General features: G+C 44.6%; 1 protein-coding gene across 1 annotated transcript in view; it reads right to left on the reverse strand.

Moving 5' to 3' along the window:
- The window catches only part of cdh13 (cadherin 13, H-cadherin (heart)), a 1,126,050-nt gene that overhangs the window by 918,715 nt on the left and 181,716 nt on the right, over positions 1-25,619 (reverse strand). Inside the window, exon 2 of the mRNA XM_038806328.1 lies at positions 19,531-19,642. Within this exon, the coding sequence (XP_038662256.1) occupies positions 19,531-19,642 (112 nt within the window). The remainder of the gene's footprint in view (positions 1-19,530; positions 19,643-25,619) is intronic.

A 25,619-nucleotide genomic window follows, 5' to 3' on the forward strand; every position in this document is an offset into this window, starting at 1 on the left:
ACATTATTGGTGACTCTGATGGGATAGTATTCCACTCATTAAAAAGAGCAACATTATTAGTGTCTCCGGTACCGATTGGCAACACCATTCTGAGTACAGTTTTCTATATCACCAGCCTAGTGTTTACTGTTCAAAGATACAGAGGCTCGAATTATCTTCTTGACTCAGGAAAACCCGACCTGCCTCACAAACTACACACCTGATCCACATGTGCCTTCACAAACCATCTCAGACTTTTCAGTCTGGGGTCAGGTTCGTAGAGCAGTTTGCAGGTTGCGCTGGAGAGTGTGAAACATGAGGGTTCTCCAATGCAGTATACAAGTTCCCAACAGTGTTTAAATAACCCCTTAAATCTCATCACCCATCTCCGTCACCCCTCCCCCGCAACCCCATGCTACCGCGATGCCACCATATTAACATCGTGCTTCCTCAGGCCACACATGCCACCACTATTCCTCCCATGAATCCTCCATAATCCCTCAGATCATCATCATGTATGCACACTGTATTCCCTATATTCCTCATAGCCACTCACCCTCTACAGTCCTTAGAGTATGTGTTCTATTGTTAGGAAAATATAGGTAGTGTTAAGGGGTTTATGTTTATATTGGTAAATATTATAGTTTTAAGTGTGTTTAATTTAATGTTTCTGTGCCTGAAAGCAGAAAAAACCTGGACAAAGGTGTGTATGTATGTGTGGGGGTTGGTTAATTTCCAACTATGTTTCTACTGTGTTTAGGGAGGACTACGGCATGAAGAATAAATAAATCAGCAGTGGTTGCTTACCAACTGGGGCCTTGTAAGGTAGAGAAGCTTTTAAGTTTTAGTTTAGCTAATCTGATTGCAGTGGACAATAGGTAATGAGAAAGAAGGCGGCTCTCACAACGCTACTAGAAGCAGTACATCTAGAAGGCTAGAGAGAGAACATCTCTCCCAGCTTTACTAGAAAAGCCATTCTCTGGATTAATGGTTAAGGAAACATGTGCAGAGGTCTGAAGTGCAGCCAGTTAAGGAAACTAGAGAATTGAAGAGAGGTTTCCCAGAAGTCTGAGATTAAAGGTATTAGAACTGAACACTGTTCAGTAAAGACAGGCAGTGCAGAGAAAAAGGTCGAGACACCAGAAAGATACAGGAAATGATTTTCAAGCTTGTGAGATTTTACTGAAGCCTGTAATGAAAATCGGTGGCAGGATCTGAGAGTTGTTGAGACAAATGAAACCTAAAAGGCAGGGGGCGGGCGCGGGGGGGGGGGGGGGGGGGGGGGGGGGGTGGATTTGATGTTAAAAGTGGAACGGAAGTTGTTTTAAAGTTTCATTGAGAAAACTTGGTCCAGATTTTGGAATGCAAACCGCTGAGAGAACGCATTATCATGAGAGAAGATTTTAAAGCATGTTTTTGGGAGTGGGGTTTGGAAACTCGCATCTGATCATCATCTGGGGGGGATTCGGAGGAGCACTCCACAGACACTAATTTGGGTTCAGAGTGAAGCGTGTATTTGATCAGTCGTCTTGTGTGCTTAAAAGGGAATTTTCATCTGAATGAGAACATTGTAGATTAAGATGTACTTTGTAACTCATGTTAATCTTTAAATCTGTGTGTATTTCTTAAACTATGTGGGGCAAAATAAAGGAGAAAAATATAGGAATCCAATTTTTCATGTTTAATAAATGATTTTTACTTGTTGTTAAAGGTAACTTGCGGTCCTGGGACTTTGTTCCTCCAAGCTTAATGTTTTTAAAATTGTTATTTGAGCTATGGCTCCATTCTGGGATCTTCCTGTCCAGTTATAACATCAACTGGGATCAGAACAGCATCAATAGAAAATATTCCTTTGGGGGGGATAAAATACTCTCACTATCTAATAAACGTCCCCATATCAGTGACACGGAGGGGAAGATGTCATCTGTCACGTAAAAATTAAACCATGCAAGACTTGTAATCATATTAACTGGTGTCAACAAACTGGAAACCACAGCAAAGGGTCAAATTATTATTACAACCTCTTCAAAATTCAATTCATTCTCAGATGAATGGAACATCAACTGTGCTGAGGCCATTAGCATTCAGAATGGCCACTGCTACTCAAACTATAGTCTACTCTTGGAGAAGGGAAGCATGTAAGGTATTTATTTCAATTTGAAAGCAAAATGCCTGTCAATGAATGCAAGGGACCAAAATTTATTGAAGTGTAGATTTTTTTTCCAATCAGCTTCTTTTTTAATTCACTGGATCCATTTAAAACCACAGCAGAAAAGACGACAGCGCAAGCCGACAGGATATTTTGTAACATTTCTCACTGCATCTCCTTTGGAAAAGAACTGTAATACATGTGAACCAGGCGGGTCAACATAAAGGTCAACTTGCCTTTAAAGAACAGATCCTGATAATGAATCACTGCAGTAAAAGCACATCTACATTACAATACAATACCCAACAGTGACATTTGAAGGTGTGAAAACACCTTTCCGAATGTTCCAGACTCCTTACAGGCTTTCCATTTTCTTCCTGAACTCCCAAATCTCGTGTGTTCTTAAATGAGCTTCTAAAACCAGATGAAAATGGTGTGCAGGAGGAAATCTGACCCAACCTCAACAGGGGCAAATGTGTGCAGGTATTCATAACCTGGGAAAAGGCAGTGTAAAATGGTGCAGTGTCAGACAAAAACCCAACTATTTGCAATTTGTTTTTTAAAATCAATTTAGAATACCCAATTATGTTTTTCCAATTAAGGAGCAATTTATATGGCCAATCCACCTACCCTGCATATCTTTGGGTTCTGGGGTCCCTATATTTAATATATTTTTTGTCGTAACATTATTAATGGGTCAAGATGCACACAGTCAGAGACCCACACAGGCGCAAGGAAATATGTAAACTCCACATGGACAGTGACCGGGGCCGGGATCGAACCCGGGACCTCAGCGCTGTAAGGCAGCAATGATAACCACTACGCCACCGTGCCCCCATAACTGCTTGCAATTTGTAAAACTGTGAGGAAATATTACTGCACCACAGGAGTGATAACACTGACCAATAGGTATTTTTTATGTTAAAACAAACTTTAACTTAAACACAGAATTAACCACATTAACAACAAAGATAGCTTCACAGTTAACAGTTCAGTAAAAGAGAAAATCTTAAGTCGCTTCCTAAACCACTATGTTGCAATTAAGTAAAGCACTATATTCCAAATGCCACTCATGAATAAAGTTAACAACTAGGTTTCTACTTACTTTTCTCTGTGCAGAATCTTTGGAGAGAACACCTTTCAGGAACAAAACTGAAAACACTTCTGTTCAGATTAAAATCCTAGGGAGAACTAACTTTTCAGGCAGACCTGTCATCTGTACCCAAAGCATAAGGCATTCTTCTGTTTTCCCACAAGATGTACCAAGGCCTGTTTAGCCAGGACCAAACATAATTATCTACACCCAATTGTCCTTTGGACGTAAACAATATTCCATTAGCTAGAAAATGGTTCTCAAATCTATTAGAACACTTACCTGCAAAATCAATGATTACCTAACTGCAAAATCAATGATTACCTAACTTTTATGACCTCTTAATCACAGCTTTAGCAAGCATACGGACTGTATGCATCTTAACCCATTAAAAATGTTACAACAAAAAATATATAAAATATAGGGACCATAAAATATGACAATTTCTTACATTCATCTCACTAAATAATAACTAAGCGTGGCCATTCATGCACTGGAATGATTCCCCACACCAAGACAAAACTTTGGCCCAAAGCGTTCAGAAAAGATAAGAAAGGAGAAAAGGAAGGTGGATGGCAGTATTGCTGAGGGAAGACACTGGAGTGTTGGAAAGAGAGGGTATCCTTGAGGAGGCAAACACAGAATCCATTGTCTTAGAATTGAGAATCAAAACAAAAGTGTGATCACGCTACAGGGTATATTTTACAAGTTTCCAAATGTTGTGAAAGAGATAGAGACACCAATCTGAATGGAAGTCACAGACATCCGCAAGAAATACATCGAGTGATGATATTGGGAGGCTCAAATGTTGACTGTGGTATTGTTAGGGTAAGGCTAAAGAGGGGCAAGAATGACCTGCGTTCAGGAGAACGTCCACAAGCAGTTCTCGGTCCAACTCGGAATGAGGCATTTCTGGATCTGGTACTGGGGAATGAGTGGACCAAGTGGAGGAAGCACATGGCTAAGATTGGTCATTGTATCACAAGGTTTTGGCCAGTAATGGAGAAGAGCAAGGAATAACCTGAAGTGAAAGTTCCAAATTGGAAGAGAGCTAACTTCAATGCGATACATGGGATCTAAACCGGGATAAAAAGGAACCAAAGATGACAGGAAAAACTGCAACAGAACAATAGGTGATCTTTAAGGAGGAAATGTTTCCGATAAAGGCAGGGTACATTCCAACAAAAAGAGAAGGCAGGGGAACAAAAACCTGGGCTCTTTGAATGATGATTGAGATGAGAATATAATGAAACAAAGAAAAGAGGATATATGATGGGGAAATTAGGTGAATTCCTCAAGCGAGAACTTGATCAAGTTAAGAGGGGAAATTAAGAGGAAATTAGGACTTACAAAAAAAGAAAATGGGAATAGAATGGCAGTCAACATAAAAGGGAACCCAAAAGTCTTCTATCAGCATCTGAACATGCGAACAAGGCCATTCAGCAACTTGAGCCTCCTTTGCTATTTATTAAGATCATGGTTGACCATGGGGCGGCATGGTAGCACAATGATTAGCACTGTTGCTTCACAGCTCCAGGGTCTTAGGTGTGATTTTTGGCTTGGGTCACTGTCTGTGTGGAGCCCGCACATTCGCCCCGTTTATGTGTGGGTTTCCTCCGGGTACGCCGCATGCCTTATGGATGGCCTCAGGACGTAACCTGAGGCCCTCCCCCCGAAGCTCCACCCCTGATGGGCCGAGCTACCGACGGCATGGATGTTCTTTGGAAACTCGGTGTGGCTGAGTCCAGCGCCACCACAGTCGGGGGAGAGCCGATCTGCGGGCACGGGAAGCTTTGGCAGGGGCTGGGGGCACTGGTGGCGGGAGTGGCGAGCCTGGCCAAAGGGCGGCACTATTTGGCAGGCCTAGTCCGCGCGCGGCCACGCCATGATGCACGGTGTAGCCGCCGCCGTGCGCATGCGCGCCCATGGACCCGGCAATTCTCTAGCCATATCGGCTGTTAGAGCCGGGTGCTCTACGCTGCGTGCGCGCCTGCTAGCCCCCCACCAGACGGGGGATCGGAGGCCGTTTTACGCCACTTTTTCGGTCATAAAATGCCACCGTTCCCACGCCGGCGTCAGGACATCATCTCCAAATCGCAGAATCCAGCCCAAGGAGCGGAGAAAAAGTGTCATCGTGGCAATGTGACTGAGTAAATAATACCTACAACGTGACCAGCTCTCCACAGATATATTGAATTATTTAAAGACGACCTGCTCTTTTAAAAAATACAAGAAAAGGCACGGATCAAAACATGATTGCCACCAGTCACCTGATGTCTGATACAGCTCTGCAAGGTTTCCATGGGAATTGTACTGCAGACCTTTTGCAGGAATTTCGCACCTGGGCAAAGGCAACTTCAAACAAGGACTCTCATGAAAGGAAGGCATGAACAATGCACAGTGCTATATTTTAATTCTATCAAGGTAATGGAAACCACGGATCAGCCAGACAGTCATCAGACATTCAAAATCCCCCGTGGAGGATGAAATAACTACCTCTTCTGTTGATTTCTATCTTGAAATGTTTCAAAGTTTTCAGAGATGAAAAGATCAAAAGATGAGATTATCTGGCCCACAACCCTGACTGTGAGTCATGAAAATCGAATACCTTTCATTAAATATTCAAACAGGAATTTTAACAACTGGTTCTGTCAAGCAGACAGAAAGAGTCGGAAACGGCATGTGACAGTTAGAAACACAGCTGGATCAGAGGAGTAAAGATCGCATGTCGCTCCCTCTCTCTCGGAAAGCAGTGTGTCCTCAACGAAGTGCAGACTTGAACCAAATCAACACCAGGACTCGACAGGAAACCAACTCACGTCAAATGTCTACAACATTCAACAATCTATGGCTCAAAAACAAGCAAGGACTTCAATCATATATTCATTTAGCTTTTTAATCGGACTTAACTTCTTACTTCCAATATCTATTGTGTGCGTCGTCGGGTCTCTATTTTGTTTTCCTGGGTCTAGCAGCTGTTCACCGTATTCTTTTTTGACTCAAGGGGCTGCATTCTCCGCTCCCCAACGCCAAAATCGCATACGGCGACAGGGCGGAGAATCTGTTTTGACGCCATTATCGGGGGTGGCGACGGTTTTCGTATTCTCTGTCCCCTGAGACATTTAGGGGTGTATGTGCGTAGATTTTTTTCAGATGCCAGGACATATTCAAGAGAGTGGCTGGCAAAGCATGTGGAATCTTGAGGCAGTAGGTGCAAGCTATGCCTCATCTGTATTTGGAAGCAAATGGATGTATTAGTGAGAGGCAGCATGGTTTTGTGAAGGGGAGGTCGTGTCTCACTAACTTGATAGAGTTTTTCGAAGAGGTCACAAAGATGATTGATGCAGGTAGGGCAGTGGATGTTGTCTATATGGACTTCAGTAAGGCCTTTGACAAGGTCCCTCATGGTAGACTGGTACAAAAGGTGAAGTCACACGGGATCAGGGGTGAGCTGGCAAGGTGGATACAGAACTGGCGAGGTCATAGAAGGCAGAGTAGCAATGGAAGGGTGCTTTTCTAATTGGAGGGCTGTGACTAGTGGTGTTCCGCAGGGATCAGTGCTGGGACCTTTGCTGTTCGTAGTATATATAAATGATTTGGAGGAAAATGTAACTGATCTGATTAGTAAGTTTGCAGACGACACAAAGGTTGGTGGAATTGCGGATAGCGATGAGGACTGTCAGAGGATACAGCAGGATTTAGATCGTTTGGAGACTTGGGCGGAGAGATGGCAGATGACGTTTAATCCGGACAAATGTGAGGTAATGCATTTTGGAAGGTTTAATGCAGGTAGGGAATATATAGTCAATGGTAGAACCCTCAAGAGTATTGAAAGTCAGAGAGATCTTAGTGTACAGGTCCACAGGTCACTGAAAGGGGCAACACAGGTGGAGAAGGTAGTCAAGAAGGCATACGGCATGCTTGCCTTCATTGGCCGGGGCATTGAGTATAAGAATTGGCAAGTCATGTTGCAGCTGTATAGAACCTTAGTTAGGCCACACTTGGAGTATAGTGTTCAATACCAGAAGGATGTGGAGGCATTAGAGAGGGTGCAGAAGAGATTTATCAGAATGTTGCCTGGTATGGAGGGCATTAGGTATGAGGAGCGGTTGAATAAACTCGGTTTGTTCTCACTGGAACGACGGAGGTTGAGGGGCAGCCTGTTAGAGGTCTACAAAATTATGAGGGGCATAGACAGAGTGGATAGTCAGAGGCTTTTCCCCAGGGTAGAGGGGTCAATTACTAGGGGGCATAGGTTTAAGGTGCGAGCGGCAAGGTTTAGAGTAGAAGCACGAGGCAAGTTTTTTACACAGAGGGTAGTGGGTGCCTGGAACCCGCTGCCGGAGGAGGTGGTGGAAGCAGGGACGATAGTGATATTTAAGGGGCATCTTGACAAATACATAAATAGGATGGGAACAGAGGGATACGGACCCAGGAAGTGTAGAAGTTTGTCGTTTAGTCGGGCAGCATGGTCGGCACGGGCTTGGAGGGCCGAAGGGCCTGTTCCTGTGCTGTACTTTCCTTTGTTCTTTGTTCTTTGTATAAAGCTCCAATTGGGTCACTATTAGAATGGTGCATGCAGTCCTGACGACTACACTTTTGGAGGGTAGGGAGGGTCTTTGAGGGTGCAGATATTCCTTGAATGGTTCCAGAGATGGGGGGATTTTAGGTGCCAGTAGTCATGAACTTTCCTAGCAACAGGAATGAAACAAATTTATCAAAACATAATCGGATGCGATCTGTCCAGCAACAGGTAGAAATCTGCCTAGAGACAGCAGTAACCAGTTATCAAAAAGCCAAATGAGGTGAGTCTCCTGCAGTAACAAGATTAGAAGGCAGTTTTGAAAAGAATCAGATATGAATAGAGTACGAATAGAAACGGTTTTATGTAATAATAACCTATTATTATGTCAATGATTGGGAAGATCAATAAAGTACATATGATAATGCCTAGAGTCAAGGTATTTGATAGGGGAAGTTAGCCAAATATACAGAAAGCAAAAACAAAGTGGAACAAGGGTATAATTGGCCGGACCATCAGAAGCAAGGTAGGTTAGTTAACACCTGACAGGTAGAAGCAGCCAACCTGTTTCCTGCTGCCAGCCTCTTAGTCTCAGAATCAAGACATTGCACAAAAATTTGTAAGGACTGTTTCAATATCTTTGTTGGACCAGGACAAGACATTTCCCAGGCTTGATTATCATCCATGTATTATGTGGTAATTATAAGATGGTTTTTAACTGGTAGATTTATTTAATTTGGTTGTGGTTTGGGGAAGTCTTTAGGTATTCAGGTATCATCAGATATATTTTGGAACAACGGGTATATTCTATATAAACTGTGTGTGTGTTTAGTAATTTATATACCTTAATTTGTACATCAGCACGGTGGAATAGTGGTTAGCACGGCTGCCTCACAGCGCCAGGGACCCAGGTTCAATTCCTGCCTCAGGTGACTGTGACTGTGTGGAGTTTGCACTTTCTCCCCGTGTCAGCGTAGGTTTCATCTGGGTGTTCCGATTTCCTGCCACAGTCCAATGATGTGGCCATCGTTGGGTGGATTGCCCATGCTAAATTGCCCCTTAGTGTCCAAACAGGTGAAATGGGGTTACTGGGTTATGGGGAAAGGGTGCGCCAAGGTTTCCCAAGGTCGGTGCAGACCCGATGGGCTAAATGGCTTCCTTCTGCACTGTGGAGATTCTATGATATAGTGACTGCGCTACATACTCTCACTGGGGATTCACTTGTTCTCACACCATTACAAAACCAAAATATAAACTATACCCCCCCCCCCCAATAAACTGGTGTTACAAGTTGGGATTCCCTCGCAGAAACCATGGGCATGCTTCGTGACACAGATCAGGTTGTGGGCATTGACGCAAAGGAGATTGATGAAAATATTTTGGAGGTGTACAAGATTCTGACAGGTTTAGATAAGATCGTCAAACAAAATCTGTTCCCATTAGCTGATGGTACATTAGGGTACACGATGGCACATGGGTGGCACGGTAGCACAGTGGTTAGCACTGATGCTTCACAGTGCCAGGGACCCGGGTTCGATTCCCGGCTTGGGCCACTGTCTGTGCGGAGCCTGCACAATCTCCCCGTGTCTGGGTGGGTTTCCTCCGGGTGCTCCAGTTTCCTCCCACAAGTCTCAAAAGAGTGCTTGTTAGGAGAATTGGACAATCTGATTTCTTCCTCAGTATGCCCTAACAGGTGCAGGAGTGTGGCGACTAGGGGATTTTCGCAATAACTTCATTGCAGTGCTAATGTACTAATAAAGATGCAAACTTAATTATTATTATTATTATTATTAGGGGACAGATTTAAACTTCTGGGCAAGAGATTCAGGGGTGGTGTGATGAAGATCTATTTAACAGAGTGAGAGGTAATTATTTGGAACCTTCTGCCTTTGAGTGATGGAAGCATAAATAATCAATGATGTTAAAAGGAAATTCGACGGTAACTTAAAGTAAATATATTGGTACGGTTCTGGGCATAGAGCAAGGGAGTGGACTTGGCTGTATTGCTCTACGGGAAACCAGCAAAATGGCTTCCTTCTGTGCTGCAATGCCTGTTGGCTCAAATCCTTTCTGTATCTTTTTTTATGCTTGTTGTATGCGGAGATCTCTTCTTGATGTTAGTTTCTCAAACATGCCAACACGTTTATTGGTTTCTTCCGACATTCAATTTTTTAAAAATACTGAGAAACCTATGTTTCTGGTTTTGCACACTGGGCTAAATAGCTGGCTTGCAATGCAGAACAACGCCAGCAGCGCGGGTTCAATTCCCGTACTGGCCTCCCCGAACAGGCGCCGGAATGAGGCGACTAGGGGCTTTTCACAGTAACTTCATTGAAGCCTACTTGTGACAATAAGCGATTATTATTATTATTATGTGAATGGCCCATCAAATATTGTCCACAACACCGTTGGAAAGATCTTGAAAGAAGACAAATCGAGTGGTTAACAGATAATGGCAATTTTGAACAGGCTGCTTGAAAGCTGAAGAAATAAAAATGGTAGAGGAAGGGAAAGTATGATGAAGTTCAAGACATTCGCTTTATGTATGAGGCAAAGGAATGAATAAAATAAGACTGAAAAACAAAGCATATCCCCCCAGTGAGAGATTTGATATTTTCATACATTATTCAGAAGCTATTGATCAAGATCTTTGTGATCTTCAAAATTCTCGATAAAAGTTTTCATTTTTATTTAATTAACAATTATCTAGAATTTACCCTATTGACTGTGTTACTTGTGCCTGCAGCCATTGTCCAACTAGGGATTAATGGTGACAGGTTTTGGAGGACCAGTCTAAAAGGTTTCATACATATTGAAGCCGCAGTGTGCAGGTAGTAGAGGAATTGAAGGGGGTGGGCAGGGTGCTGATTAAGCCAGTAGCTTTGTCCTGGATGGTGTCGCGCTTCGAGTGTTGTCATCCAGGTCATTCAGGTAAGTGGAGAGTATTCCATCACACTCTTGGCTTGAGCCTTATGAATAGAATCACAGAATAAAAACAAAGTGCAGAAGAGGCCCTTTAGCCCATCAAATCTGCACATCAAAAAAAACTGACCCGCCTACCTAATCGCATTTGTCAGCACTTGGCCCATACCCTTCAATGTTATGGAGTGCCAAGTGCCAGGTATTTTTAAAGGATATGAGGCAACCAGCCTCTACCATCCTCCCAGGCATTGCATTCCAGGCCGTCACCACCCTCTTGGTAAAAAAGATTTTCCTCAAATCCCCCCTCACCTTGAACTTGTGTCCCCTTGTAACTGACCCTTCAACTAAGGTGAACAACTGTTCCCTATCCACCCTGTTCATGCCCCTCAATCAGTTCATCCCTCCGTCTTCTCTGCTCCAGTGAAAACAATCCAAGCCTATCCAACCGCACTTCACAATTTAAATGTTCCATCCCAGGCAACATCCTGGTCAATCGCCCCTGCAACCCCTCCAGTGCAATAACATCCTTCCTATAATGTGGCGATCAGAACTGCACACAGTATTCCAGCTGTGGCCTCACCTAATTTCTGTATAATGTGTCTAAACCACAGAGTGTTTTAACCAATATACAGTGGACAAATTTCTACAAGTTTATTTCATAGGGCAATTCAATATTTATTCACTATCACACAATTGTTAAGGTTAATGGATTACACACACACACATACAACATAAGTTAAACTACAAAGCAAGTTCACACAAGACCTTAACTTAACTTAAAGTGACTGGCAAGTACCGGACAGATAAGGCCTTTATTGGTGACCCGCAGACTTGCAGTTCTCGATGATTGGTTGTTGGTCTTCCTTGTTCTTGGCTCTGGTCTTCGTTCTGCTGATGGCATGGGTGGTCTTCCGCTTTGGCCGGTGAAATGTCACCATTGTTGGGTGCTGCTGTGCAGAGAGAGATCAAGGGATTGCGCAGCACCTTTTATCCCTGAGGATCTCCCGCCCTTTTAGGCCATCCAGGTGGGCTACCAAACAATTGGTCAGGGCTTTATCACCCTAATCGATTAAGTCCAATCAAGACCCGGCACTTTGGGCTGCACTTTTGTTTATTCAGAGGTGCAGCCTGCTTGTCCTCGAACTTGGCCACTTTTCTTAGCGTCCTTTGCCGGATGCCATTTTAGGTGGCCACAATAAATCTAACATGACCTCCCTTATTTTCTAATCTATGCTTCAATGAATAAAGGCAAGTATCCCATATGCCTTTTCACCACCCTATTACGCTGCCCTTCTACCTTCCGAGATCTATGGACAAACATGCCATGATCCCTTTGTTCCTCGGAACTTCCCAGTGTCAGGCCATTCATTGAATACTTCCTTGTCAAATTACTGCTTCCAAAATGCTTCATACTTTCAAGGTTAAATTCTATCTGCCACTTTTCTATCCACTTGGCCATCTCGCCTATATCTTCCTGTAACCCTAGACATTCAACCTCACTGTTAACCACCTGAGCAATCTTTGTGTCATCCGCAAACTTACCGATCCTACATCCAACATAGTCATCGATGTTATTTACATACATGACAAACAATAGAGAACCCAGCACAGATCCCCGCGGTACGCCACTGGACACTGGCTTCCAGTCACTGAAGCAGCCATCTGTCATCACCCTCTGTCTCTTGCAGCTAAGCCAATTTTGAATCTACCATAGGGTTACCCTGTATCCCATATGCATTTGCATTCTTTATAAGCCTTCCATGTGGGACCTTGTCAAAGGCTTTGCTGAAATCCACGTAAACTACATCAGCTGCACTACCCTGCAGGGGATGAGGGCAAGACTGTTGAGATGAGTGACTCATCATCGAATTTCCAATCTCTGATCTGTTCTTGCAGCCCCTGCATTTTTGTGGTTGATCCAGTTAAGTTGCTGAACACCATGAGTGAAGAAAACATAAACCTGTGTTGATTCACTAGTCAATGTGATGTTAAGTCATACAGACTAAATAGTTTCAACTTTGACTTTCATATATACTGAAGAGTAGCCGTAAGTTTTCGAAAATTTGCCTCAGTGCCCTGGGGTAAAGGAGTGAAGGAACTGGAATTCTCACATCACCACTATCAAATAATGCTCACTAGGAATGTGTGTGGGCAGACAGACATCGGGGGACACAGTTTTGCATTAATCGGTGATAATTTCAACCCTTACCTAGTCTGCATGTGCTTACTGCCCTGGCTCACAGTTGAAGAATCACTACAATTACCTGCTCACTGATTGCCCAGTTTGGGTTCCATCAAGGCCACTCAGCTCCTAACTTCATTGCAGCCTTGGTTCAAACATTGACAAAAGAAATTAACGCCAGAGGCAAGAGGAACCCTTGGTACCAAGGTCATATTTGCCAGAGTGTGACATCAAGGAGCTCCAGAAAACTCGAGTCAATGGGAATCGGAGGAAAACTCCCGTCTGGTTAGAATCATACTTAGCACAAGGGAAGATGGCTGTGGTTGTTATCGAGAAGTCATCTCAACTCCAAGATCTTGGGGTTCATGTCCACAGATCTCTGAAGGTTGCCACTCAAGTGGATAGAGCCGTGAAGAAGGCTTATAGTGTGTTAGCGTTTATTAACAGGGGGCTTGAGTTTAAGAGCCGCGGGGTTATGCTGCATCTAGATGTGGAAGCATTGGAAAGGGTGCAAAGGAAATTTACCAGGATGCTGCCTGGTTTGGTGGGTAGGTCTTATGAGGAAAGGTTGAGGGAGCTAGGGCTTTTCTCTTTGGAGCGGAGGAGGATGAGAGGCGACTTAATAGAGGTTTATAAGATAATGAGGGGATAGATGGAGGGGACGTTCAAAGACTATTTCCTCGAGTGGATGTAGCTGTTTAAGGGGGAATAACTATAAGGTTCAGGGTGGGAGATATAGGGGGGGATGTCCGAGGTAGGTTCTTTACTCAGAGAGTGGTTAGGGTGTGGAATGGACTGCCTGCTGTCAGACACTTTAGGAACTTTCAAGCGGTTATTGGATAGACACATGGAGCGCACCAGAATGACAGGGATTGGGATAGCTTGATCTTGGTTTCGGACAATGCTCGGCACAACATTGAGGGCCGAAGGGCCTGTTCTGTGGTGTACTGTTCTAAAACATCACTGCAGGAGTTCCTCAGGGTAGTCTTGGTCCCAGCCATCTCCAGCTGCTTCATCAATTACCTTCTTTCCATCATAAGGTCAGATGTGGGGGTGTTCGCTGATGACTGCACAATGTTCAGCAGCATTTGTGACTCCTCAGATACTGAAACAGTCTATGTCCAAAAACAACAAAACCTTGACAATATCCAGGATGGGCTGACAAGTGGCAAGTAAGATTCACGCCACAAAAGTGCCAAACAATAACAATCTCTGACAAGAGAATCTAATCATCGCCCCTTGAAATTCATTGGCATTAATATAATTTAAACACCCGCTATTAACATCCTCGAGGTAGCCATTGATCAGAATCACAACTGAACTAGCCACAATGGCAAGAGTAAGCCAGAGGCTAGGAATCCTGCAGCGAGTAATTCATCTCCTGACACCAAAATGACTGACTACAATCTAGAAATCAAGTATTCTCCCCTTTCCTAAATGAGCACGGCTCTAACGTTACGCAAGAAGCTTCACACCATCCAGGACAAAGCAGCTCACTTGACTGACACCCCATCCATAAAAGATTTACTCCCCCAGCACCGACACACAGTAGCAGCAGTGTGTACCATCTAGGAGATGCACTGCAGGATCTCGCCAAGGCTCCTTAGACAGTACCTTCCAAACCCCGAACCTCCACCATCCAGAAGGACAAGGGCAGCAGACCCATAAGAACACCGCCACCCGGAAGTTCCCCTCCAAGCCACTCACCATCCTGACTTGGAAATATATCACCGTTCCTTCACTGTCACTGGGTTAAACTCCTGCAAACTTCTCTGTAACTGTATGTACCTGCACCACATGGACTGCAGTGGCTCAAGAAAGCAGCTCACCACTACCTACTCAAGGGCAATTAGAGATAGGCAGTTAATTCTGGCTCAGCTAGCGATGCACACATCCCATAAATGAACAAAAAAAAACGTTGAATCAAGTACTGAATCCTACTTTATTGAGAGTCTCTGGGCTGGATTCTCCCAAAATGGGGCTATGTACCCACGCCTGCATAAAAACACTGACGTTGCATTCCCCAGTTTCCTGCAAAAAATAAAAGGCAATTCACTTACCTGCAGAGGGCCAGCAGGGACACAGGGAGCTTCACGCAGCTTTGACTGCGGATACGGGCCCCCGCACTTCCGATTCCGAGTCCACGCATGTAGACAGCGGCGTCCTCCAGTGGCCGCGCCTAACGCCATGGCGGACTCCGACCACGAACCAAGACCAACAAACAAGGCTCCCCGATCTGCCGCATGCTGCTGTATCGGACTGGCCCGATCGCTGACCTGGCCGCCCATAAGGACCATCCCCCCAGTGCTCGATCCCCCCACCCCCCTACCAGGGACCGCGCGAAAGTCACGACCGGCCGTACCACATTAGTTCCACACCATCAGGAACACAGCCGGTCTGGAGCGGATTATCTGGCAAAGGCCCCCCCCGCTGTGCAGCGTAATTCACGGATGCGTGATTCTCTGAACCCTGGAGAATCGCAGGAGCGGCGCCGGGCCCGATTCGGTCGGGAACTTTGATTCTCCACCCCCGCGCCAAAGGCAATTTCGGTGCGGGGCTACAGAGAATCCATCCCTCTGTCTTCAGGGTAGACGGAAAAGGAAAGAAATTGGTGAGCACTGAAGATTGCAGAGGTGATATCTGCACAAATATCTTACTCTTGAATAATTGTGGAATGCAAAATTAATTCTGCTTTTACTGTAATTGAAATCACATTGTGGGAGCAGGAGATATAATTTCCAATCATAAAAGATGATTTATGTTTCAAAGCCTTTGGTCATGGTCTATGATTTAGACTCTGAAAATTATTATAAATCTCCTGTTGTCGTGAATAAATGGTTCGCTGAGCTTGCCATTTGAATTAACGTCGGAATTAACAGAAAATCCTAAACAACGATTCCCATTCAATTATTACCAAGATGCTCTCATCTTGGATAAAGTTTATTCAGAAGTTTTACTTATCGTACGGAAATTAAAATGGGAACTAGCTTTTGCTGATTGTACTAGTGTAGTTTATTTTCTGAATCACTGCTCCACTTGCTTTATGATTGTGAAATAACTTTTATTCTTTGTACAGCCTAATCGACAAATGAAATTTATGATAGTGTGCAGTGTTTTTTCTTCAATACAACAAGATGTTATTCTTGGAATCCTCAGGTTTATAGATTAAACGAATTTGAACCTCTTGTGTTACAAGGGGTGAAATTGGATTTACTAATATTAAATATTACTCTGAAATATATATACGTTTATATATCAAACACAAGTGAGAGCACAGAAAATAGGTGCGAGTTCTTTCCAAGCATTCCACCGCGGCAGTATGTATTATTTCAAGACTGCCATGTTTTAGTTCCATCGTTATTTTTCTATTTTTGTATAGTTTCTGCAATACAATAAGTAGCCTCCTCCATCACCCAGATTCACCTATAACAATATGTCAGAGAGTGTAATTCACCTGTGATTCATGTAAATGTTATTCTGGAACAGACATCAAGCAGTAGGCAAGATTGTTTATGGGCTGGATTCTCCGATTACCCATGCCGAAATCGCGTTCGGCGATTGACCGGAAAATCCGTTTTTACGGCAAAATCAGTTTTTTGGACGCAATAGGTGAGTATGCCGCATACCGTTGGAATGAGGCCCTCTGCCAATACTCCCACTCCCCCCCCCCCCCCGCCCCCCCCTGATGGGCCGACTTCCTGATGGCGTGGGGTGCTTGTGCTCACAGTTTTTGGGGACCTTGCATGTCAGCTGCAGACAGTGTCCACTGCCGCTACAGTCGGGGGGTGGGGGCATTCCCTGGGTGGGGGGGCTTCAGCGGGGACTTGGGGCACTGGTGGGAGGTGATCCGGGGTGGCGAGGGAGGTTACAGGGGGGCACTATCTTGCAGAGCAGGCCGGGTCCGCACGCATGTTGTACGGTGTGGCCGCTGCAGGTCGCTGCTGTGCGCATGCGCAGCCTCGGACCCGGCAATTCACCATCCATATCTGCAGGTAAAGTTGGGGGCTTTACGTGGCGCAGTTGCTAGTCCCTCACCGGGCGGAACATCGGTGTGCGGGCGTCGTCGGCTTTTTGCTCTTAAGACCAGGCACGTGCTCCGGACATAACCTCAAAATCGGAGAAGCCAGCCCTACGTGTTAGCAACATTCCATATCCCCACCAACCCCAATGCCATTTCCCCCCAAGAGATAAATTAAGAACTTTTTTTTTGCCAATGTCATGGACATCCTGCAGACATATTAAAATCCAACTGTGCTCTAAAATTAATTTCAGGAGAGGCAAGCACACATTTATTGGGATTCTTATTATTCCGGTTGGGGTTTCAACATTTCTCTGTCCCTGCTCGAATATCTTTCAGCAAATGAGAAGTTGGGTGAAGTACAATTTTTCAAGGTTTTTTTAAAAAATGATGCTCTCTTTTATCTGTTGAATAGTAGAAACATGTTGTGATTGCTAGACCACCATGTGGTCAGCCTGGGGCAGCAGGGTAGCATGGTGGTTAGCATAAATGCTTCACAGCTCCAGGGTCCCAGGTTCGATTCCCGGCTGGGTCACTGTCTGTGCGGAGTCTGCACATCCTCCCCGTGTGTGCGTGGGTTTCCTCCGGGTGCTCCGGTTTCCTCCCACAGTCCAAAGATGTGTGGGTTAGGTGGATTGGCCATGCTAAATTGCCCGTAGTATCCTAATAAAAAAGTAAGGTTAAGGGGGGGGTTGTTGGGTTACGGGGAGAGGGTGGATACATGGGTTTGAGTAGGGTGATCATGGCTCGGCACAACATTGAGGGCCGAAGGGCCTGTTCTGTGCTGTACTGTTCTATGTTCTATGTATCACTCCAAAAACTGCACCAAGTTACTACTTTTTAATAGATCAAGCAATGCAGGAAAATAAAGTAACATTGTAAAGTGCTGATTTGTGGATGATTGGATGTTTGTGTTTATGCAAATAAGTTTGACAAAAAGCTTGAACCATAAAACTAATCAGAAACCTTAAGCATAATTTGCGCCTGGATTGCCGATTGTGCCCGGAGCGGAAAGCCTTTTACTATCTTTGACCAACTATGTCAAAACAGAAAGACAGATGTACTATCACAGAAATCAGATGCAATCAGAAGTGGGTAAAACCCAGACTGTTATCACAATCAAAAGTAGATTAGATTGGTTTGACCACTTTGCATACCATAAGTTGTTCCAAGGCTAGAAAATAAATTCTGGTTAGACTCTACTTGGAATAACAATAATGACCCAATGCTAAGTGCTTTCTGCAGTTAGAAAAGAGGAAGTGAAAGCACTTAACTTTCTTGAAGTGGCCAGCAGCTGCCAATCAGAACAAGAATGTTTATGAACATTGCAGTTAGGATCAATGGAGGGTCCTTCAGATGCATTTAGGCATGAAGGGAAGTATATAGAAACAAAGCTCCAGCCTGCTATGTTGAAATGCTAAGAGGTCAAGGCCAGTTAAAGGTACTGCACTGTGATTTTGAATGAATGGGAAGCATTTCAAAGGATCCAGGGGATTTCAAAGCTTTTCCTGTGCTGTGGGCTTTCTAGGAAGGCTCAGACACTTCAAAAAGCAGCAGTTTTAATTGCATAGGGTTGAAGGAGCAGATGTGAGAAAAGGGAAAATCTTTTTGACTTGCATCTTTAATGAACTGCCTGACTTGCTCATCAGCTGTCAGAGTGAGAAGGCCACTAAGTTTAAATAGGCCGGATAAGGATGGTGATTTTGAACAGAGGGCTGCCTGAAATCACCATGTCAATTGTTATCTTCAGGTTAATGAGGGCTGGAAGGAGCAATCAAGATACAGGACTCCCATCCCAGGGGCGGGCCCCGGAATCAATCCCTTACCCGAGCCCACCGGACTCCAGGACTCTTGGGGGAACCTCCTTCTGCAGCCTGGCAGCGGCAGAGCTGCACATCAGCCACGGGCTAACCTCACTGACCCCCCTCATGGTCCAACATGCCTAGCTCTGCTCTCGTCAATACTTGCACCAAGTCCACCCGGTAGAGGTCCTGCTGTGGGGGTCAGATCATACTGGGCAGGGGGGGGGGGGGGGGGGGAGGTGAGATTCAGGCTTCCAGCCCATTTATCACATTCAAATAAATGCTTATGAGCTGTTTGCATGTTCTCGATAGCGGGGGGGGGGGGGGGGGGGCGGGGACAGAAGCCCGCTGTGGGCAGGATCAAAGACTGGGGACGTGTCAGTTGTCCGGCACCAATCCTGTTTTTGGCTCGATGCGGGATTCTCCATCCGATCAGGAATCCGAACGAGATTCCGATCTTTATGGCAGGGAATGGAGAATACCGTCCGACCTGTGCAAAAGAAATTTCAAGAAAAAGGGGATGAAACCCACAAAACAGTCAAAATAAAGATTTTTATAAATTTTAATTTTTTTAGATTACCCAATTATTTTTTCCAATTAAGGGGCAATTTAGCATGGCCAATCCACCTACTCTGCACATTTTTGGGTTGTGGGGGCGAAACCCACGCAGACACGGGGAGAACGTGCAAACTCCACACAGACAGTGACCCAGAGCCGGGATCGAACCTGGGACCGCAGCGCCGTGAGGCGGTTGTGCTAACCACTAGGCCACCGTGCTGCCCTAGGCAAAAGAAAGATAATGGTCCTGATCGACTTGTCTGTGGCTCTAAGTCATCTTACGAGCTATAAAGGAAAGCGCTTACCTTTCAGAATGAACTGGTCCTTTATATAATCTGAGGACTGTAGGACTTGATATTTCTTCTCCTGGAATCCAGGGGTGCAGTCCAAATTCAGCGCAAATGCCTGGAGCAACACCTAAGAATCAAAAAATTTAAGAAAAAGATGACTGCTACAAACCTTTGTATTTTCCACAGAATTAACCATGCATATCAGGCAATGCCTCGGTTAAACCAAATTTATTCCAAATTTATTAAAAGTCCACCAGCTTTGAATTACACCGATTGGGTGAAATAGTCTTACTAAACTCATACTTAAACTCATGAAGTGTAATAATTTCAAAAAGCTGCTAAAAATATTTTTTCTATCACAATTTCCCAGAGGTCACAGCTCCCATAAACTGATAACTTGGCCATGGTTTTCTTTCCCTCAGAATATGAAAAATATTAACAGCTGCAAATATTCCAGTAATTATATTATTCAGGTTCCTAACTGGGAGAGCCAGTATTAAACCACAGTCTCAACTAATCATTATACCCATTTGGAAAGCACGTTTGTCAGTCTTGACCACGTCATTTGGACTCAGGAACAGGGAGTGACCTGTATCAACCAAGGTATGGCACTGGTGGTACACATGCAGCTATATGGGAAGCGAGTGCCACCCTTTTCATCAACTGGATGGCAAAGAGGTTAATCCTTAAAACTAGAGGGTTAAATAGAAATGGGGCAATGCCATTAAAATAAACAGAACTATGGCGTATTAAATCGGTAAGTCACTGCTGAGTTGTACAGTAAAGAAGAGTTTCATTATTTACTATGAGGTGAACCACTTTCTTGAACAATTGCTCAAATTGCCGGCAAGAAAATGAAAAATATATGAACTCGGATGATTCGGCCACTCAAGCTTGATCCACCATTCAATACGATCATGGCGGATAAGATTGTGGCCTCAATTTCACATTCCAATAACCTTTAACTCCCTTGTTAGGCAGGAATCTATCGAACTCTGGTTTAAAAATATTTGTTGACTCGGTTGAATGGTATAATTCTGCTCCTGCTTTTATGGTCTTTCACCACTCTCTGGGACAGAAAGGTCCAAAGATCCTTATTTTTTATTTGTGTCCCTTAGCTCGAGTCTCTCTCACAAGGCAAACAGCCTTTCAGAATCCACGTTAAAGTCTCCTCAGGATCTTGCGTGATTCAGAAGATAACTACTCAATTTTCTCAACTCCAATGGATACAGGCTGTAGCAATTGTTGTCCTTTAAGGGCAACCCAGCAGAGTATGGGTCACATGCCCTGTGTGGCCAATTGGGACTCAGGGTGTGGAATTACAGCAAGGTGAGAGAAGCTCCTCAGCACAGACATTGGCCGTGATCGACCGGCCTCCTTCCGCCCAACTCGGTGACGCGACAAGGGCATTAAATCTTGCGAGAGGGGTGGCACGGTGGCACAACGGTTAGCATTGCTGCCTCATGATGCTGAGGACCAGGGTTCGATCCCAGCCTGGATCACTGTCCATGTGGAGTTTGCACATTCTCCCTGTGTGTGAGTGGGTCTCACCCCCACAACCCAAAGATGTACAGGGTATGTGGATTGGCCACACTAAATTGCCCCTTTATTGGAAAACAAAATCTTGCAAGAGGCTTCCCACGAGATTTACGAAGCTCAAAACGGCCCATGAGATCTGAAGAGACCCATGCGGGATGTCGTGATCTGCATCTCACCCTTGCTGGGTAAGTGCGGCCTCAGAGGGGCGTTCCTCGTCGAAGCTAAATTACCGTTTGATAGCAGGGTCGTTCTCAGTGCTACAAGCACCGAGAAACACCCCACCAAAAGTATCCAAAACAGGACTATGATTTTTTTCCCCCCATTAATTCACGCCCATTGTGGGAGCTATCTATAGCCATGAGGTTGCTGTACACATCTTATTTATAAATACCTTTTGTGATTAAGTCTGTGAAAGTGTTTCTTTAGACACGCCCAGTTGTCCAGTCTTTCCTCATTAGATAACATCCCAATTTCAGATACCAGTCGAGTGAACTTTCTTTGAACTGCTTCTATCACATTTATATAATTTCTTAAATAAGACCACCAAAACTGTATAGTGTACTTCAGATGTGATCTCATCAACTGCAGCAAAACATGCCTGCTTTATATTTCATTCCCTTTGCAATAAATGACAACATTCTATTTGCCTTCCTAATCATTTGCTGCATACCAATCTTTCCTGATTCTCGTACCAGGACACCCACATCTTTCTCTATATCATGGTTCTGCAATCTCGGCTTTTAAAAAAAAAAAAATTTTTATTCAAATTTTTCAACAACAAATTTTCTACCAACAGTTAAAGTAAACAAGGTGTAAAACTAAACAGAAACAGAAAAAGAAATGTCCCCCAATACAAAGTAATAAATTAATAACTAATAACAATACAAGAAAGAAGAAAACAGCAAACACACCGTCGCAAAAACAAACCCCCTTAACAAACCCCAAACCCCCCCACCCCCCCCCCCCCCCCACCCCTCCCCCCCGGGTTACTGCTGAGACTGACCACTCTCTACCCCTCCGCCAGGAAATCGAGAAAGGGCTGCCACCGCCGGAAGAACCCTTGTACCGACCCCCTCAGGGCAAACTTAACCTTTTCCCGGCCATGTCATTGATCCAGGCCTCCGGGCTCGGGGGCTTCGCGTCCCTCCACTGTAAGAGAATCCTACGCTGGGCTACTAGAGACACAAAGGCCAGGGTACCGGCCTCTCTCGACTCCTGCACTCCCGGCTCTGATGCTGCCCCAAAGATCGCGCACCCCCCGCCCAGCTAACCCTGGAACCGACCACCCTGGACAAAGTCCCCGCCACCCCCTCCCAAAACCCCTCCAACGCCGGACAGGCCCAAAACATGTGTGTGGTTCGCCGGGCCTCCCGAACACCTCCCGCACATGTCCTCCCCCCCCAAATAACCGGCTTATCCTGGCCCCAGTCATGTGCGCCCAATGCAGCACCTTCAGCTGAATTAAGCTGAGCCGTATGCAAGAAGAGGACGAGTTCACCCTCCCCAGGGCATCCGCCCACGTCCCATCATCAATCTCTTCCCATAGCTCCTCCTCCCACTTCGCTTTCAGCTCCTCCACCGAGGCCTCCTCCTCTTCCTGCATCATCTGATAAATCGCCGAGATCCTCCCCTCACCGACCCACGTCCCCGAGAGCACCCTATCCTGCACCCCCCTAGGCGGCAATATACTGCTTTTAATTCTTCCTGCCAAAGTAGTCAAATTCATGTCACTTAAGGAGTCTGAGTCCTAAGCGGGTGCCATAGTGGCACAGTGGTTGGCATTGTTGCTTCACAGCGCTAGGGTCCCAGGTTCGATTCCCGGCTTAGGTCACTGTCTGTGTCGAGTCCGCATGTTCTCCCTGTGTCTGCGTGGGTTTCCTCCGGCTGCTCCGGTTTCCTCCCATAAGTCCCGAAAAACGTGCTTGTTAGGTGAATTGGACATTCTGAATTCTCCCTCTGTGTACCCGAACAGGCAGCGGAATCTGGCGACTAGGGGTTTTCACAGTAACCTCATTGCAGTGTTAATGCAAGTCTACTTGTGAAAGTAAAGATTATTATTATTATTATGTCCTCTTCACAACTTATTTTGCCATCTATGTTTGTGTCATCACCAAATTTAGCCTGTAGCTTTAAATCTCCTTCCTTTCTTGAATAGCGGAGTCACATTCGCCATTTTCCAATCTCATGGGACCTTTTCAGAATCAGGGGAATTTTGGAAATTTAAAACCAGTGCATCTGTTCACTCAGAAGCCACTTCTTTAAAGACCCTAGGATGAAATCCTTCAGGTCCTGGGGATTTGTCAACTTTTAGTTCTAATAATTTTCTCATTACATTTTCCTTGGCGATTGTAATTGTTTTAGGTTTCTGCCTGCTCCCCATCCCTGGCTGGCATCCAGGTGGCAGTACCAGGGTGCCAGGCTGGCACTGGCAAAGGGGTTCGATCCCAGGCCTTGGGTCGATCATGGGAGTGCGTATTAGATTGAGATGAGCTGATTCACTCTAATATGCAGATTTGCTAAAAGTGATCCCGCCCATAATGGGTGGGATTCACATCGCGACATCTCGCAAGGTCGCATTAGATTTCGCGAGGCATGCGGAACCAGGTAGGTCCCAGAAGAGGGCTCTCCCGGCATCTACCAGCCGTGCCGCACTGCCTTTCAGATGCGGCGCAGCCAGTAGATCGTGCGCAATATTATCACTGCTACTTCAGAGAGCCTTTACATTGAAGTAATTATCAATCCTCTCTCACTGCACTCTACCTGATCTAGTATAGCCTGCTCTGTGACTGGTGCCAAAAGTGCCGCTCTCAGACCTATTCCCACTTTGAACTCATCATCCAGGCTACCTTTTGCCAATCTGATTTGACCACTCTACAATAATAATAATAATAATAATCACTTATTGTCACAAGTAGGCTTCGATGAAGTTACTGTGAAAAACCCTAGTCGCCACATTTTGGCGACTGTTCAGGGGGGCTGGTATGGGAACTGAACCCACGCGGCTGGCATTGATCTGCATTCCAAGCCAGATGTTAGCCCACTGTGCTAAACCAGCCCCTATAAATGTAGATTGAAATCACCCATGATTATCACCATGGATTTCTCACAAGCCTCCATTATTTCTTTCTGTATAACCCATCCTACAGTGTGGTTACTGTTAGGGGGCCTATAAGCCACTCCCACAAGCGACTTCCTACTTCGATTATTTAATCTAAACTGATTCTACGCCTTGATCTCCAGAACTGACGTAATTTCTCTTTACTGTACAAATGCCATCCTTAATTAACAGAGCTAGTCCTACACCTTTTCCTAGCTTCCCGTCCTTCTAAACAGTCCAGTACAAGCTAAAATTTGTGAAGTAGGTCAAGCAATATTCCATGCAATTTCAGTCTGGTAACACAACAAATAAATACAAAACATAGCAAGAGCCGTGAGATTGAGATGTGACGAGACTATGAATTTAAGTAAGTTATGTTATTACTGGAGTGTGATTTCAGTTCTCAGAATCCTTTCAATGTGACAGTCTTAACCACAAGCAGCTTAAATTGGTATCACATACACATATAGATTGGACTTGTAAAAAAAGAGAGAAGGCAAAAAGAGAGGAAGGTAGAAATATAGAAACGCAAATGTTAAAATCATGAACGAATAATAGAAAGTTGAGGGCAGGGAGGTGGAAGAGAAAAGTAGGTTAATATCTCACCCTCAACTTTTCATCCGAGTATGAAATATAGATACCCAATAGGAACAACTGAATTACAGAAATCAATCACTTAAGTGGCTGCTGAACACACATAACTACAGACTATTACTGAAATGGGCGCTTTTTTAGAAAAAAAAAATTAAATTATAAGGGCTCCTCTAGTGATGTAATAAACTTAGCCAGTGAGCAGCTGAGACATACTGTGCTGTAGAAGAGTCCTATATTCCACATCAAGCCATGCTGAGTTCACTGACCTTGCTAAGGATAGCGACAGGAACAATGCAATAGGTCTTTGCAACCCCTAATTAGGGTAAGGGAAAAAAAGTCATTCAAGTATTCATCAATCCTGATTTCCATCTAACAATCATGCACTGGAAGTGTGATTGTCTAATGAATACGGAATCAGGCTCTGCTATGCTTTGTGGGGTGGAATAACCTGCCAACACCCATTTCATGGTTCATATAGGATAATGACTGCTTTAATGAAGTACTGAAGTGTGATTGGTGCCAAAGGAACTTTACTCATTAAGCAATCAAAGGCGTCAAAAAGAAACAAAGGGAGGAAACATTTTTTAAAAGGTTGAAACATTTTAAGCAAGTATTTACCATTTTTAGAAAATTTACCCATGCAAATTTAGTAATTGGAACAAAGTGAGGATGATATTACACAAATTTAAATTATGTATAGAAACACAATGATTTGTAGAATAAATGCAAATGCAATAACCCTCACGAGACCCACGGGGCCAATCCAAATGATTTCCCTGTATGGGCTCCCTTGCTGATCGGTGGAGTCCTTACATACTGTACGCTCCATGGCGGCCTTTTCGTTTGACTTGAAAAAAGAGCTATGTTTGAATCA

The sequence above is a fragment of the Scyliorhinus canicula genome, chromosome 9 (assembly GCF_902713615.1).
Source record: "Scyliorhinus canicula chromosome 9, sScyCan1.1, whole genome shotgun sequence".
NCBI lineage: Eukaryota > Metazoa > Chordata > Chondrichthyes > Carcharhiniformes > Scyliorhinidae > Scyliorhinus > Scyliorhinus canicula.